The 14,038-nt window shown below is 54.6% G+C and overlaps 1 protein-coding gene across 1 annotated transcript in view; it reads right to left on the reverse strand.

The window, feature by feature from the left end:
* Window positions 1-14,038, reverse strand: part of Prex1 (phosphatidylinositol-3,4,5-trisphosphate-dependent Rac exchange factor 1) — a 147,488-nt gene that overhangs the window by 24,883 nt on the left and 108,567 nt on the right. Inside the window, exons 11-18 of the mRNA NM_177782.3 lie at window positions 11,589-11,689; window positions 10,497-10,600; window positions 10,300-10,349; window positions 8,379-8,454; window positions 5,059-5,131; window positions 2,533-2,675; window positions 1,569-1,661; window positions 974-1,122 (exon numbers count right to left, since the gene is read on the reverse strand). Of these exons, the coding sequence (NP_808450.2) occupies window positions 974-1,122; window positions 1,569-1,661; window positions 2,533-2,675; window positions 5,059-5,131; window positions 8,379-8,454; window positions 10,300-10,349; window positions 10,497-10,600; window positions 11,589-11,689 (789 nt within the window). The remainder of the gene's footprint in view (window positions 1-973; window positions 1,123-1,568; window positions 1,662-2,532; window positions 2,676-5,058; window positions 5,132-8,378; window positions 8,455-10,299; window positions 10,350-10,496; window positions 10,601-11,588; window positions 11,690-14,038) is intronic.

The following is a 14,038-nucleotide window of genomic DNA, read 5'->3' on the forward strand; positions in this document are numbered from 1 at the left end:
CTCGTGACCCCACCAACCATAAAATTATTTTCATAGCTACTTCCTAACTGTAATTTTCCTACTGTTAGGGATCCTAACGTGAATATCTGTGTTTTCAAATGGTCTTAGGCAACCTCTGTGAAAGGATCAGCCAACATTTGCCTCAAGTGCCTGGGAAGCAGGGAACCAAATAATTAACCAATATAAGTACATTTGTGCTGGAGAGATGGCTCAGTGGTTAAGAGCACTGACTGCCCTTCCAGCGGTCCTGCGTTCAATTCCCAGTAACCACACAGTAGTTCACAACCATCTGTAATGGGATCCAATGCCCTCTTCTGGCATGCAGGTATACATGCAGACAGAGTACATATACATAAATAAATAAATAATAAGTAAAATAAAAGTATGCCCACCGCACCTCTGTCCAGATGTGGCCCACCCTGACCCTGCAAGCCAGGCAGCCATAGAAGGCACCTGCTTCCACCTGCAGCCCCAGGGAAGCCTTCCTCTCCAGCGGTCATCCATGGGGACTTGCTCATGTCTCCTCTCTCCAACTCTGCTCTACCCCCTCACTGCCTCCTCCGACCTGCCACCAACAGTGCAACCTCGGGGGCTTTGCAGTGAGTGCTTCATCTTTCTAGAACCCTCGTCCTCCAGAAGTCGTCTCCTAGAGCCATCGCTCCATCCCCAGTGACATCTCTCTGGCCACTGTCTCTCTGCATACACTGGCTTCCTTCTCTAATCTCAGGTATCTGCTGATAACTGCCAACTCGGCACACGCCTCACACCTGCCCAGTGTATATCTGGCCCCGCCCCCTGACTTCGCAAGAATCCATGGAAGGTAGGAACTGTATCCACCTTGACGGGACGGTGTTCCCAAAACTGAGCTGGTCATGCACTTGGGACATCAAATTAGACTAACAAAGGTGGCAGCCCCATGCTGGAGGGCCAGGCCCAGGGAGACCTGCTGAGTCAGCCTGAGGCTCGCACTCACTCTTTGGCCTTGGTGGCCACCAGGAGGCGGAGCGGGCGGCGGGAGCAGAAGAACTGGTTGAGGATGGTCTCCACCTCAGAGAAGGGACGCAGGAACACCAGGTCCTCGTTGATGGAGTAAATCTTCCTCCCAGCCTGCAGGCCAGCCATCTGGAGGGACAAGCACAGGTGTCACTGGCCTCCTCCCTCTTCACCGAGGAAGCTGGAATGTTCTAGAAGCACCAGGAAGCTGGGCTCTGAGCTGTAAATGAAAGCCCAAGGAGGCAAGGGTGGGTGGCAGTTCCCTTGGGAAGAAATGGCCAGCGCCAGCCTGTGTTGTGACGGCACAGAGGTCAGTGTGGTGGCCACTTTGTAACCATGGGAATGTGAACAAGACTGTGGAAGGAGATGCCATAAACTGGGGTTTGGGAGACAGAAGAAACCCTGCAGGGAGCCAGCCATCTGCTTTCCCTGCACGTCTCCAAGAGCCCAGCAGGTGGCGCTAGTGGAACGTGCCAGGAAGGCAGTCTCATTCCCAGCTACCCTGCATCTCAGAGACACGGGGTCACCCCCAGCTCAGGTACCACCCCACCTGAGTGGCCACCGGTGGGTCTCACCTCAGCCAGCGAGCCCCTCTGCACAGACTTCACTACCACAGCCTTGTTCTTCTCCTCAAGGTCGAAGCCATAGTCGTCCTCCTGTGGCGGGATCTGAAAGCCCAAGATGCACTTATGGCAACCAGACGGGAGCGACGACAACACCCTTCTCCCCAAGAACTAGGATCCTGCGGGGGCGGGGGGTGTGTGTGGCAAGTCTACAAGGCCCCTGAGCTGCCCCACTTTTACTGCTGACTGAAGGAAACAGTCTACAGTGTGACTGGGAATGTACTCAGGCTAAAGTAAAAGAAGAGAGCGGGTGGGCAAAGAGCTCTAGGCAGCAGGTACAGGGGGTGGGAAGGCCCAGAGGCAGCCCCAGGGAGAGAGACTAGCCTGGCTCAGACAGTGAGGAAAGCGTTACCCAGGGGACAAAGCTGGAGAGGCAGGAAGAGCTCAGGACAGACGCTGACTCTTATCCAGGTGTGGTGGGTTACACTGGAGGGCTTTAGAGCACCAGAGGGAACTGCCGTCCCCAGGATTACCACAGACCAGAGAGGTTAGAGTGGCTATGGACAGACCTCTTCCGGACAACTCGCCACAAGCCCAGCCTAAGAAGTCAGGCTAGGTGGGCTGGGATGCCAACCTTGCTGACCTGGTTAGTAAATGTCCCAACTGCAGACACTCAAGGCTCCTGGATGCGAGCAGGACACAAACTCCTGAGAGCTATCTATAGTGCTGGAGGAGGTGACTCAGGAGGCACAGTGAAGCAATGGCTGTGGGCTAGATGAAAGGGTAGGAACTCCTGCAGCCCCAGCGTTTCATGAGGAATATAGTCCTGGCTAGCACAGTGACTTGGCTTTTCTGTCCCAAGACTCATGCTCAGAGCTGCATGCCCTGCTCTGGCCACTGTCTGAAGCTGCCCAGCTCCCAGGCCACAGGAGAGGCAGGGAAGAGAGGCAGAACAGCCCTACTGTGAGCCTCCTACCAGCAGTCGCTTTGCCAGGATGTTCTCCACCAGCTTGAAGTCATTGCGAAGCTGTTTGTTCTTGCTGCTGGTCCCCTCCATCTCCTCATCAGCATGGAAGCGGAAGTACTGGGACTCATCCTTGAATTCGCTCTTCTCCAGAACTGCAAGCCGCAGACACACAGTCGTGGTCAGATGGCAGCGGTTCGGCGCCTTGGCCAACCGGCAGCCACAGGCTAGAAGCAGCTCCCGGACAAGCGTGGCTTGGTCGAGAGAGCATTGTAAGGGAGCAGAATTGCAAGCCAGTGTTAACATGTGTGAACTCCACACAACGGCCTTGGCTCTCTGACTCCTTTAAAAACCTGACATGGCTTGGTGGGTTCAGTGCCTGCCATACAAGCAGTAAGGCCTGCGTTTGGATCCACAGTGCCGATATAAATGCCCTGTGAAGCACATGCCTCTAACCCCAGTGCTGGGGAGACAGAGACCAGCACATCTTCAGAGCTTGCTGGCCAGCAATTGACCCAGTTGGGAGGGCTCTGGGTTCAGATAGAGATCCTGTCTCAAAAACCACAGTGGAAAGTGGCTGAGGAAGGTACCCAGTGTCCCCCTCTGGCCTCCACATGAAGGGTGAGTCCAGCCACATGTTACACGCACACGCGCACACACAACAAGAAATCTTTAAAAACAAAAAAGAAGCTGGGCGTGGTGGCACACGCCTTTAATCCCAGCACTTGGGAGGCAGAGGCAGGTGGATTTCTGAGTTTGAGGCCAGCCTGGTCTACAGAGTGAGTTCCAGGACTGCCAGGGTTACACAAAGAAACCCTGTCTCTCCAAAAAAAAACAAAAAAACAAAAACAAAAAAACAGAAACAGAAACAGAAAAACCAAGAAAGAAAAAGCAAAGGAAGGAAGGAAAGAGAGAAGGTCCATCAAAGCAAAGAGTTAGCCTGTGAGGGCCTGCGTGCAAGAAGAGAGCCAGTCCAGATTCCTCCAGACCCCACTATGCTCATGGGGGGCCATTCTTCCTCCTGCAGGGGAACTACCTGTGTGTGAGTGGGCAACCCCTCTCCCGCTCTGGAACAAACAGGCACGCAAATTGCTACTTCCCTCAGAGCAGGGCGTGCCAGGCTCCGAGCATCCCGCTAATTTAGCCTCTGCTGTAAACATGGGGTTAGGAGGCTCCAGAGCTGGAGGAAGAGTCACCGTGCTGTCTCTGAGCAATGATGTCCAAGGAGACACAGAGGGACACTCTCCAGTCACTGGCCAGCCAGGTGAGGCCCCACCTCCCCCTTCCAGCCAAGGCTGCTAGCTCAGCTTTGAGAGGTGCACACAGACTGAAGTTCAAACCCCTCCAGCTGATACTTTAACCCTTTGCACTCTGGTTTTCCCTTCTAGAAGAAGACAAAAAGATGGTTCCAGGGCTGCAGTGGCAAGCTTCCTCTGTTTCCCTGTCTGCTAAGTCCCTCCCAGAAGACACTCGGGACCCAGACGTGGCAGAAGGTGCTGTCCCCTCCTCCACTCTGTGCTGACACTGCCCTTTGCCACAGCCACTCCCCAATGTTTGGTCCTTTCCTATTTTAGCAGATATTTGAGTTTGTGGTGGTGATGGGGGGATGTACAGCCTGCAATTTCCCCCATCAAGGGCCCTGAGGGCATCAGGCTGCCCAAGTACCCCTCCTTGTGTAGTCTCCCCAGATAGCTGCCTTCCGGGAACAAGGCTGAGTGGACCACAATTACCCTCACCCACAAATGAGAGGCTCCTGCAGAGGACGGGTGGCAGGGCCAGGGCTACTGGAGGGTGCAGGCGGCTTCTGAGAAGGAGACAGGCCCATGGGTGGCCAAGCCTGGTCCCTTCAGCTAAGGAAATGAGCAGTAGAGGGGACCAGGCAGCAAGATCTCTGGAGAAAACAGAGAAATTGAAGCCACAGGGGAGCTAAAGCCTACAGGGAGCAGAGAGCTCAGCCATGGACACAGACAGGCAAATTGCCTTCAGAATGCTATGGCCCCCGGCCAGTTTTCCTAAATAAAGTTTTATTGGCACCTAGCCACACCCATTTTGTTCCAGTGTTGTGGCAGCTGCTTGGCCCTTTGCAGAGCAAGTTCACTAAATCTAAGTTAGAACAAAGCTCACACTTCTGCAGTCTGTACCTGTATCCAAGCCTCAGCATTTGGACCACAGTACCAGCTTATCAGCATACACAAGATGGGTTGTGTCTGTCTGATATACAAGGAGGATCCACACATGCACATATGCCAGATCCCGAGCCCCAAGCCCCCCGCTGCGTTTACCACTCTGTACTACAATATGGCACCATGGTGGGTGCACAGTGGCCACCCACAGGGAGGAGTCAGAGACTCAAAGGGAGAACTCAGTTTCTCTGAGAGAGGAACCAAGAAAGGTAATGGGAGTGGGGCATAGGAGGACACCAGGCCACCTGGGAGCAGGGGAGACCAAAGCATTCACCTTCAATGCTGAGACACCGGGTATGCAAAGCTGGCTCTTGGCTCTCAGGGCCCTAAGCAAAGCTGGAGGCCCCGCACTTACCATGGTGCATAAAACCGTTGTTGCACAGGCCCACACCAAGCGCCACGGCCTCCTCCCGTGTCTGGCAGTCCCCCTGAAATGGAACAGAAGAGGCTGCTCTGAGGGGAGCCAGCACTGAATCGTTTAAGATGGGCTACTATCGGGAAACACAAGTTGCATGAGGGCAGAGATTTGTCATACTAAGGACCAAGGTCCCCAGAAATGTTAGGAACCATTCCTGATAAACTCCTAGCAACAGCCCTTTCTTGATCCCTGAAACTCCCCCCATTTCACGACCACCCTGGCAGTTAAGGTGGACAATGAGACGCAACAAAACCCTCTAGGAATAAGGGTGTTGTGGCAAACCTCCTGTGCTCACAGGCTGTCCTCTTCTTCCTGACTCCCTGCCTGGAACTAAGATGTGATGCCTGGTGCTTCTGCAATCACAATGTGACCTCAGGGTAAAACACTGTAATGGTGGCAGAATAGAAAAACAGAGAGGGGGATCCTCAAAGACCTCATGAGGCGGCCCTGGTTGTTCTGGGCCACCAACCATGTGCTGCTCTCACGAGAGACACAAAGCCCAAAATTCTCTGGCTCTGTACGTCTGTAGACCATGTCCCCTGATGTTAGAAATGAAATCTACAGTGCTTGAGAAGCCTGCAGGGCCTTTTGCAAACCTCAAGAAGGGGATACCACTGTCCCTTCCACCAGAGACGAAGCCACGTGAGGAGGTGACAGTGAGGCTGATGATGGCCTGACAGGCCACCAACTAACTGTCCCGAAGCCCACCCTGGTTCCACAGGTCTGGACATGTGGCCTCTGGTCCAGTCATCTTTCACTTAGGTCTTTCTGTCTTGATGACATGCCAGCAGAACTAGGAACCGGGCTGATCACGAGGGATGGGGCCCAGAGCTGACTTCTGATGTCTGCTCTCTTAGTGGCCTGGCTGCAGGGCTCCTGCCTCCTCCCCTGCCAGAGCAGCCTGTTTGTGTTGCTTGCAACCCAAGTCACCTGCAGCTCAGACAAGCTTTACCTTTGAAATCCCCACCCCCCGACCCAGCCCACTTGGAAGACAGGTGTATGCCACCACAACCATCCTGGAACCCCAAAATCTCCCTGCTAGTCAGATAGAAAGAGGCTAGGACCTCAGAGTGGAAGCCGGGCTGGCAGACTCAGTCCCAGCTGCTGACTGAATCGAGGGCTGTGATCAGGGGCACCTCACAACAGTTCGGGCCAGACTCCTGGGCTTCCAGATGCACAGGCAGCCAGCCCTGCACACAACTGTGACAGTCCAGAAGGGAAAAGGCTGCCAGACACCTAGCCAGCCAGACCTGGCCCCCTTTCTGGAGGGTGGAGGAGGGTACTCCTAGCCAAACAGACATGATTGCTTTTCCAGTGGCTGTGAGGACCAGGTGTAGGGACTCTTAGCAGGGGCTGTGGGGTGGGCTGAGGACTTCAGAGAGGGGCTAAGGGGTCCTCAGTGCTGAAAGCATTACTGGGTAAGGGTCACAAGGAAAACAAACAACTCCTAAGGGACCCTAGGCCAGAGGCAGGGGAATGGCAATATTGGAGCTGGGACAGAAGAGGCAACAGGGCAGAACACTCCACATACAGAGCAGCTGCCTCTAACCGCAGAGCTGGGAGGTAGTGACAGCCAGCCCAAGTGGCCTTGGCTGATGATTGGTCTTAGAAGACCAGCCAGCCTCTGGAGTCTACTCGGTTTGCAAAGAGCTCAGAACCGGACTAGCCTGTCTCTTCTATCCCCAGAGGCGGAGGCCAAGGAGTCTCCTGAGGACACAAGGCAAGCCCAGGTCACGGTGACAGACCTGAGTGCCCCAGGGGAGGACAAGTCGGTGGGTGGAGGGAGCAGTGTGGATAGTGCTCTCTAACTCCTCTCTAGCTGCTTCTGTTTCTCATTCAAAAAGTCATGGTGTCCCTCACAAGTCCCTGGGAGGGAAGTGTGCGCACCCCCCCCACACACACAAAGGAGCATAGGAAAACTGTCACCATCTTGCTTCCTGACTTCCTGAGGGACCAATGGGAGCACACGGGGAGAGCGTGAGTGACCGAAGGCCACACACAACATGGGATCCCTCTGCCCACCATGCCTACCGTGCTCCATGCCTTCACTGTCTGACTCCTTGTCGGCAGGGGAAACTGAGGCACGGGCAGGAGGGCTGACTCAGGCTTCCCGATGACCAGGAGGCTTTCTAAGCTAGCCTTTTCCAGCCACCACGTCACAGACAGGAAAACCGAGATTCCAAGGGGGGAGTCAGTCACTGGCCCCAGGCTGTGGTTCTGACACAATGTATTTGTACGCAGCCCCTCCCTGCGTGGTTCATTTGGGCCTCCCCCAGTGACTCATGTGCCCAGGCTCTCAGCAGCACCATCTGCTGGGCCCTGGTAGCTGTTGCAAAGGGTTCTCGGGGTTGGATGGACTCCAACTGTCCATCTTCTCTGCCCCAGTTGCTGGTGCTGGCCCTGGGGTCCAGGGGGCAGCAAGGAGGAAGGCCAGTGCACGTGTCATCTCTGTTCATCATCATCCCACACAGCTGGGTTATTATCAAGGCGGTGCACTCTCACCCAGCACTCCCTACCTGGCCCTGCACTCTGAACAAGTCACATGACCTAAGCCTCAGGTTTCCATCTGTAACACTGGGATGGCCACCACGCTACCCCAGCTTGTCCCAAAGGTCATATAAGACAACACGCCATGATCTGAGATCTCACAACGGTAAGGCTGGTTGGTTCCTCTAAGCCTAGATACACCTGACCTTTGGAGTCTCAACTCATCACCCAGGCATGTATGCCTGACTCCAAGCACCCAGGGGTGGATCCTGAGACACTCACTCAGTGTCCCTCTCAACACGCCTGGTCTCTTCCAGACAGACTGGCTTAAGCACTGGCGTGGGGCTCACCCAACAGATGACATCTACCGAGAAAACCACTTGGCCAGGAGAGACCATGAGGCATCCCCTCCCTTGACATTACACGAAATGAAAAGGCTCGGCTCTCCTTGCCTTTTACTGTGGTTACATGCAAGTGCAATGCCCGGAGCTGCGGCTGCCACTGCGTGACTGTGAAGCAACCAATCAGAAGATGACACAGCAGAACGGCAGAAAGGGAGAAGGCTCGGTATGAAACTGAGCACCAGGAACACCCAAGGATGCCACACGACGACGTGACAGAAAGCTGCTGCACAGGGGCAGCTACCGCACGTGCCCTCTCTGCGGGGCTCCCTGTGTGGTCACGCTGTAGACACAGAGAGCAGAAAGGAGCTGGGTCGGTCCCCAGCTATGCTGCTGTCCCCAGCTAGAGTCTGGGCTACGCGTGCTCACCTGTGCCAGTAGCCAGTCTACCAGCTTGCTCCCGGGGACCACGGACTTGTAGGTCTTCAGGTGGTAATCACGGTCCCTGGGGAAGAGGTGAGCAGTGAGCAGCACTGGAAGGGGTGGGGAGCATGGCGGTTTCTGGAGCCTGTTCTAGCTGGAAGCACCGCCACGGACATGGGAAAGAGGCTAATCCACTCCCCACTTAGGGGTCAGCTGCCCCGCCAGCAGCAGACAGGGAAGCCTCAGGCTGCAGACACTCTCTTGCCCAGGGGACTTCTCTGTGCAGCTTTGCCTGCATGTAGAGGTTTGTCCTTGGGTGGAGTGCCACACTGGGGACCGTGGGCATCCCACAGAACCACATGTCCCCACAGCAAGGACCTCTCCCAGCCAGGCGTCCACAGTCCACAGCGAAGGAGCCCTGAGTCTCTAAGGAGGGGTGATCATGGCTCCCACCATTCTGCCTTCTTTTGGTGCTGACACACACATTTCAAAGACACAGAGCTGAACTGCAGGCTAGGCCCTGAGCACAGGGCAAAGTCTAAGGCTGGAAGGTGCGGGGGGGGCGGGGAGGGTCCCCCCAGGGAGGTATGCGCTCCACCATGCTGGCCAAAGGGGTATGGGACCTGAACAGCCAAACTGAGTTCTACAGCCCTGGGTGGAGCCGCTGAGGGATGGTCAGGATTGGGCGTGGTCAGTTGTGAGAACTGGTCTCACCTAAGCAAGGACCCTAGGCATATCCCTGCCACCACCTAAAAAAGGAAAAAGTCATACCAGCAAGCTGGAAGGCCCAGGGAAGGCCACTAGGAAACAGGCAGAGGCCATAGGGACCCAGGAGGTGGCTGGGTGCAGGCAGAGGCCAGAGGGGCCCAGGAAGAAGCTAGGCACAGGTAGAGGCCAAAGGGGCCCAGGAGGAAGCTGGACACAGGCAGGGGCCAGAGGGGCCCAGGAGGAGGCTGGGCCCTTTGTCACTACCTCCTAGAACTGGCACAGAGCAGCAAATGAGGGTGACTGAGGAGGCAGGGCTCTGGGTGAAGGGTTCCCAGGGCCTGACTTCACAGACCACAAACAAACTGGATGAAGTCCCCAGAACAAGTCACATTACTTTGTCCCTGTCCCTCCACCCACAACCACAAGGTTCCTAACAGACACTGAGCCACTCATTTGTTGCCTCCAGAAGCCTGTGAGCATACTTTCCGTGACTTTAACCCTCAGCGCACCAGGAGGTACAAGCTGCTGCTAGACCCATTTGGCTGGAAGAGAACCACTCACTCAACAAAAACTGGGTTCAGTGTTGCTCCCAAGGTCCTGCGTTAAAGCCATTTGAATTCAGATTCAAACAGCCAATGAAATCAAAATAAAAAGATTTGTTAAAAGCAGACTCTGTAACTTGGAGCATCTGAAAACCTTAGGTCAGGTAGTTTCTGCAGGGGGACAATACAGACACAGAGCACAAGAACATACGGCCCTGACTGGAAGCGCTGAGAGCTTCTGGGTGTTAGGAAGGTGTCAGGGCAAGATGGAACTTGGTGGCAGAAGCTTGTCCCATCCCAGATAAAATAAGGAAGGAGGAAGTGGGAGCTGGTGTGGAGGAAAACATTCCACAGCAGCAGCAGGTGCAAAGGTCCTGTGGTGCATCCTACTTTATAATCTGCCTCAGAAAGAACTGGTGAGGAACAGAAAGGCTGAGTGCAAGGTTACACAGCTGGACACCAGCAGGCAGATCCACTCCTCAGCCTGGCTCTCCTGTCCCTTCATACGCATTCAGGACTTCCCACAGATTCACTCACTTCCTCCTGACAGTCTGATGGAAGAGGTCAGTTATTAACCATATCTGATGGAAAAGGGGACGGAGGCTCAGAGAGGTCAGGATAGGGGGTGGGGAGAGGGCGGTCTGCTACTGTCGGGTGGGAAGGCCATGGGGACTTACTTGATCACAGGGGCGTACAGGCTGTGCAGCCGGCAGTAGAGTCTCACGCCCTACAAGCAAGAGCAGGGTCTGAATGAGCCACACCCTCTGGACTGCTGGGAAGAGGAGGGTGGGCGGGGCAGGCTGCAGGGACATAGGCCTGTTCTGCAGGGACCTCCAGCTGGATCGGGGCCACAGGCTGAAAGAAGACGTCCTACCTTGGACATGATATCCTCCAGCTCGCTGCGCGCTTTGTAAGTGCCGTCGTCGTAGCGGAAGCGGTACATCACCTGCTCGTTCTTGAACTGGTGCTTGTCAGAGACTGCAAGGACCCAGGGACTGGTAAGGCTGGGGAAACCCACCCTCCGTCTCTACCCTTTGGTCCCCCAGAACAGCAAGGGATGTGAGGCCCACGGCTTGTACAGGCCTGGCGGACACTGGCGGCCTAGCTAGACATCTGTGGGCACCTCTGACTCGGCCTGTCCTTGGAAAGAAGGGAAAGTAAGCACTCTGGGGTAAGAACCGCACTGCTGGCATCTTGACAGCTACCTCTCAATGCTGCTGGAAACTTAGACCCCAAAGCAGACTCTATACAGCCAAATGTCTAAAACTCTTAAAAACAAGGACTCTTCCCTGAACACTCAGTGGCTCCTGGCTGGCTCAGTGCGCCTACACAGACTCCACAGCCGAATCCCTTCCCAAGCTCCAAGACTTCGACCTCACTTCCTGACAAGCCCCGGGTCCACTCAAGAGGTAGCCTTCCCTGGTGCTCCCTAGAAGGCACTCAGCATCCCCCTGGACACTGGGCCTTGGCTGTCCCTGCCCAGAGCCATAGCGCCTACCTGCTATGCTATCCTCCACTTCCAGGGGAGACCTCCCAAACCTCTGTTCAGACCTGACCCCCTATGACACGGACTGCCACGCCTCCTCTCGCCAGCACTGAGCCTGCCGTACCAGCACCCCCTATCATCTTCATCTCCCCTCCAAGCTCAGTCAATTCCGTAGGACAGGACTCTTCACCTGCCCCACTCACGACTGTGCAAGCAGTGCCTTACTGCAAGAAACATGATAAACAACCTCAAATTAGCTCTTCCTGAAGGGGAAAATGGAAAGTTCCACTCTCTGACCACCTGCTTTCCTGAGGAGTCCTCGCTTGCTGGTACCCAAGAGAACGTGTCATGAGGCAGCCATGGTTCTGAGTCTGCGGGACAGGGACCAGGCCAGCAGCTTGGAAGTGCAGAAGCAGCTTTCTGGGGGAAGGGCAGCTTCCCTGACATCCAGCCTACCTCGCCATACCCACTGCCACTCACCATGGTGGATGATACCATTCTCCAGCAGGGCTTGGCCCAAGTTGACGCCTTCTTCCGTCTTGCTGATCTCACCAATTTCCAGGAGCCAGGCAACAAACTCACTGCCAGAAACAGAAGATGCAGGGAGATGGTTTCCCCAACCCCGGAACCAAAACCCAGCTGGCCTGGTCCCACCCACCCCAGGAATGGCAGGCAGGTCTTTCTTCCCATAGCACATAAAGCCAGCAGCCGTAGCCCAAGAAACCATGATAAGGCTTGTCTGTGCTTTTTCAGTTGGCTAGAACAATTCCAGGCCAGCCTCATCCACCCAGGGAAGGGTGGGTGGATGGATGGACAGATGGTAGGCAGATGAACAGATGGATGGGTGAGGGATGGATAGGCAGATGGGTACATGACTAGATGGGTGGCAGATGTTTGGTAGGTAGAGGAATAGGTGTGTGGATGAACGATTGACAGATACATAGACAGGTGGCTAGATATGGGTTAGTAGGTAGGTAGGTAGATGTATAGATAGAAGAGTGAAAAAATGGTTGATGGTTGGTAGATGAATGAATGGTGGATGGATGGACAGATGGGTGGGTAGAAGGATGAATGGTGTAGCTTATTAGTCGGTGCATGGATAGATGATGGATGGATGATGAATGGATGGATAGATGGATGATGGGTTGATGGACAGACAGACGGATGGATGGATGGATGATATATGGATGATAGATGGTGAATGGACAGATGGATGGACAAACAGATGATGGGTGGATGAACGGATGGATAGACAGATGGATAACGAGTAGGTAGATGGATGAGTAGGTAGGAGATGAATGATGGATAGACAGAGAAAAGATGGTAGATGGGTGTGGGAAATAACTGAGTGGGGAGTCGCGTCCATGTGGGATCTATGGACGGAGGCATAAGCCAATGGATACACACTGGGCCACATGGTACATAGGTACATAAGAACAGACAGATGCATAAGCCATCAGAGAAATCAACACTGGATAGATGGGCAGATGTGGAGGCTGAGGAGGGATGCTGGGTAGATGGTGGACGGTGGATGAACACCAAGGGTAGTTGGGGTGAGGTAGCTAGATGGTATGGATACTAAATGCGTCTGTCTGTGTGCATGCATGTAGCTATGTACGGAGTATAAATGAAACTCACAAAATAAGGAGGAGGCCATACCAGGCCCAGAAAGCTCAGGCCCAGATGTCTCAAATCACATCCTGTCAATTCTCAGACTGGTCCATCACACCTTGTCTGTCCGTCCTCACAGAGCTCCAATCACACCCTCTCTGTCCTCACAGAGCTCCAATCACACTCTCTCTGTCCTCACAGTGCTCCCATCACACCCTCTCTGTCCTCACAGTACTCCCATCACACCCTCTCTCTCCTCACAGTGCTCCCATCACACCCTCTCTGTCCTCACAGTGCTCCCATCACACCCTCTCTGTCCTCACAGAGCTCCAATCACACTCTCTCTGTCCTCACAGTGCTCCCATCACACCCTCTCTGTCCTCACAGTGCTCCCATCACACCCTCTCTGTCCTCACAGTGCTCCCATCACACCCTCTCTGTCCTCACAGTGCTCCCATCACACCCTCTCTGTCCTCACAGTGCTCCCATCACACCCTCTCTGTCCTCACAGAGCTCCCATCACACCCTCTCTGTCCTCACAGTGCTCCCATCACACCCTCTCTGTCCTCACAGTGCTCCCATCACACCCTCTCTGTCCTCACAGAGCTCCCATCACACCCTCTCTGTCCTCACAGTGCTCCCATCACACCTTCTCCATCCTCCAATAGGCTTTTGCCTTACTCAGAAAGGAGTTCAACACCTCTGCCTCAACTGTCTCACACATCTGCCCAGAAATATGTGCATCAACATCAGCATCGCCACCAACGCCATGCCTAGAGCATAATTCCTAGATCAGTCTTCTCTCCTGCATCCCCCTCCCCATCCTCTGGGCTTTGGCTCACTTACCTTTCTTCCCTTCTTTTAAAAAAACAAAAAACAAAAAAAACAACCCTAGGCCCCAACATACCTCTGGGCCTTGAAGTTGCTGCTCCATTCACCTAAAAATGCCCTTTCCAAACTCCCTCCGTGCCACCGCTCCCAAGGGGCAACAACCCACACGACCGCCAGGGAAGACTCCACACAGAGCCTGCCCACCTGACTATGCACTCTGCAGCAATGGGTTTACAGATGTATGTGTGTTTATCAGACCCCTCCCTGAGCACACTGACACACGGCGTGTGAGCCCTCGCTGATAGCTGCTGACCTTGTTCATTGACCTTTTCTTGACACGCTTTGAGACTCAAGTGTCCTCCACACAACAAATGAGGAACGAACGAGGAAGGTTGGGGACACAGGTGAGACAGGTTCTGGCTCGAGGCCTCTGAGGTCCCAGCCCCTGTGGACTCTTGGGCTCGGCACAGATTTCAGCCCACTGGAGC

The sequence above is a fragment of the Mus musculus genome, chromosome 2, assembly GCF_000001635.26.
Source record: "Mus musculus strain C57BL/6J chromosome 2, GRCm38.p6 C57BL/6J".
Taxonomy (NCBI): Eukaryota; Metazoa; Chordata; class Mammalia; order Rodentia; family Muridae; genus Mus; species Mus musculus.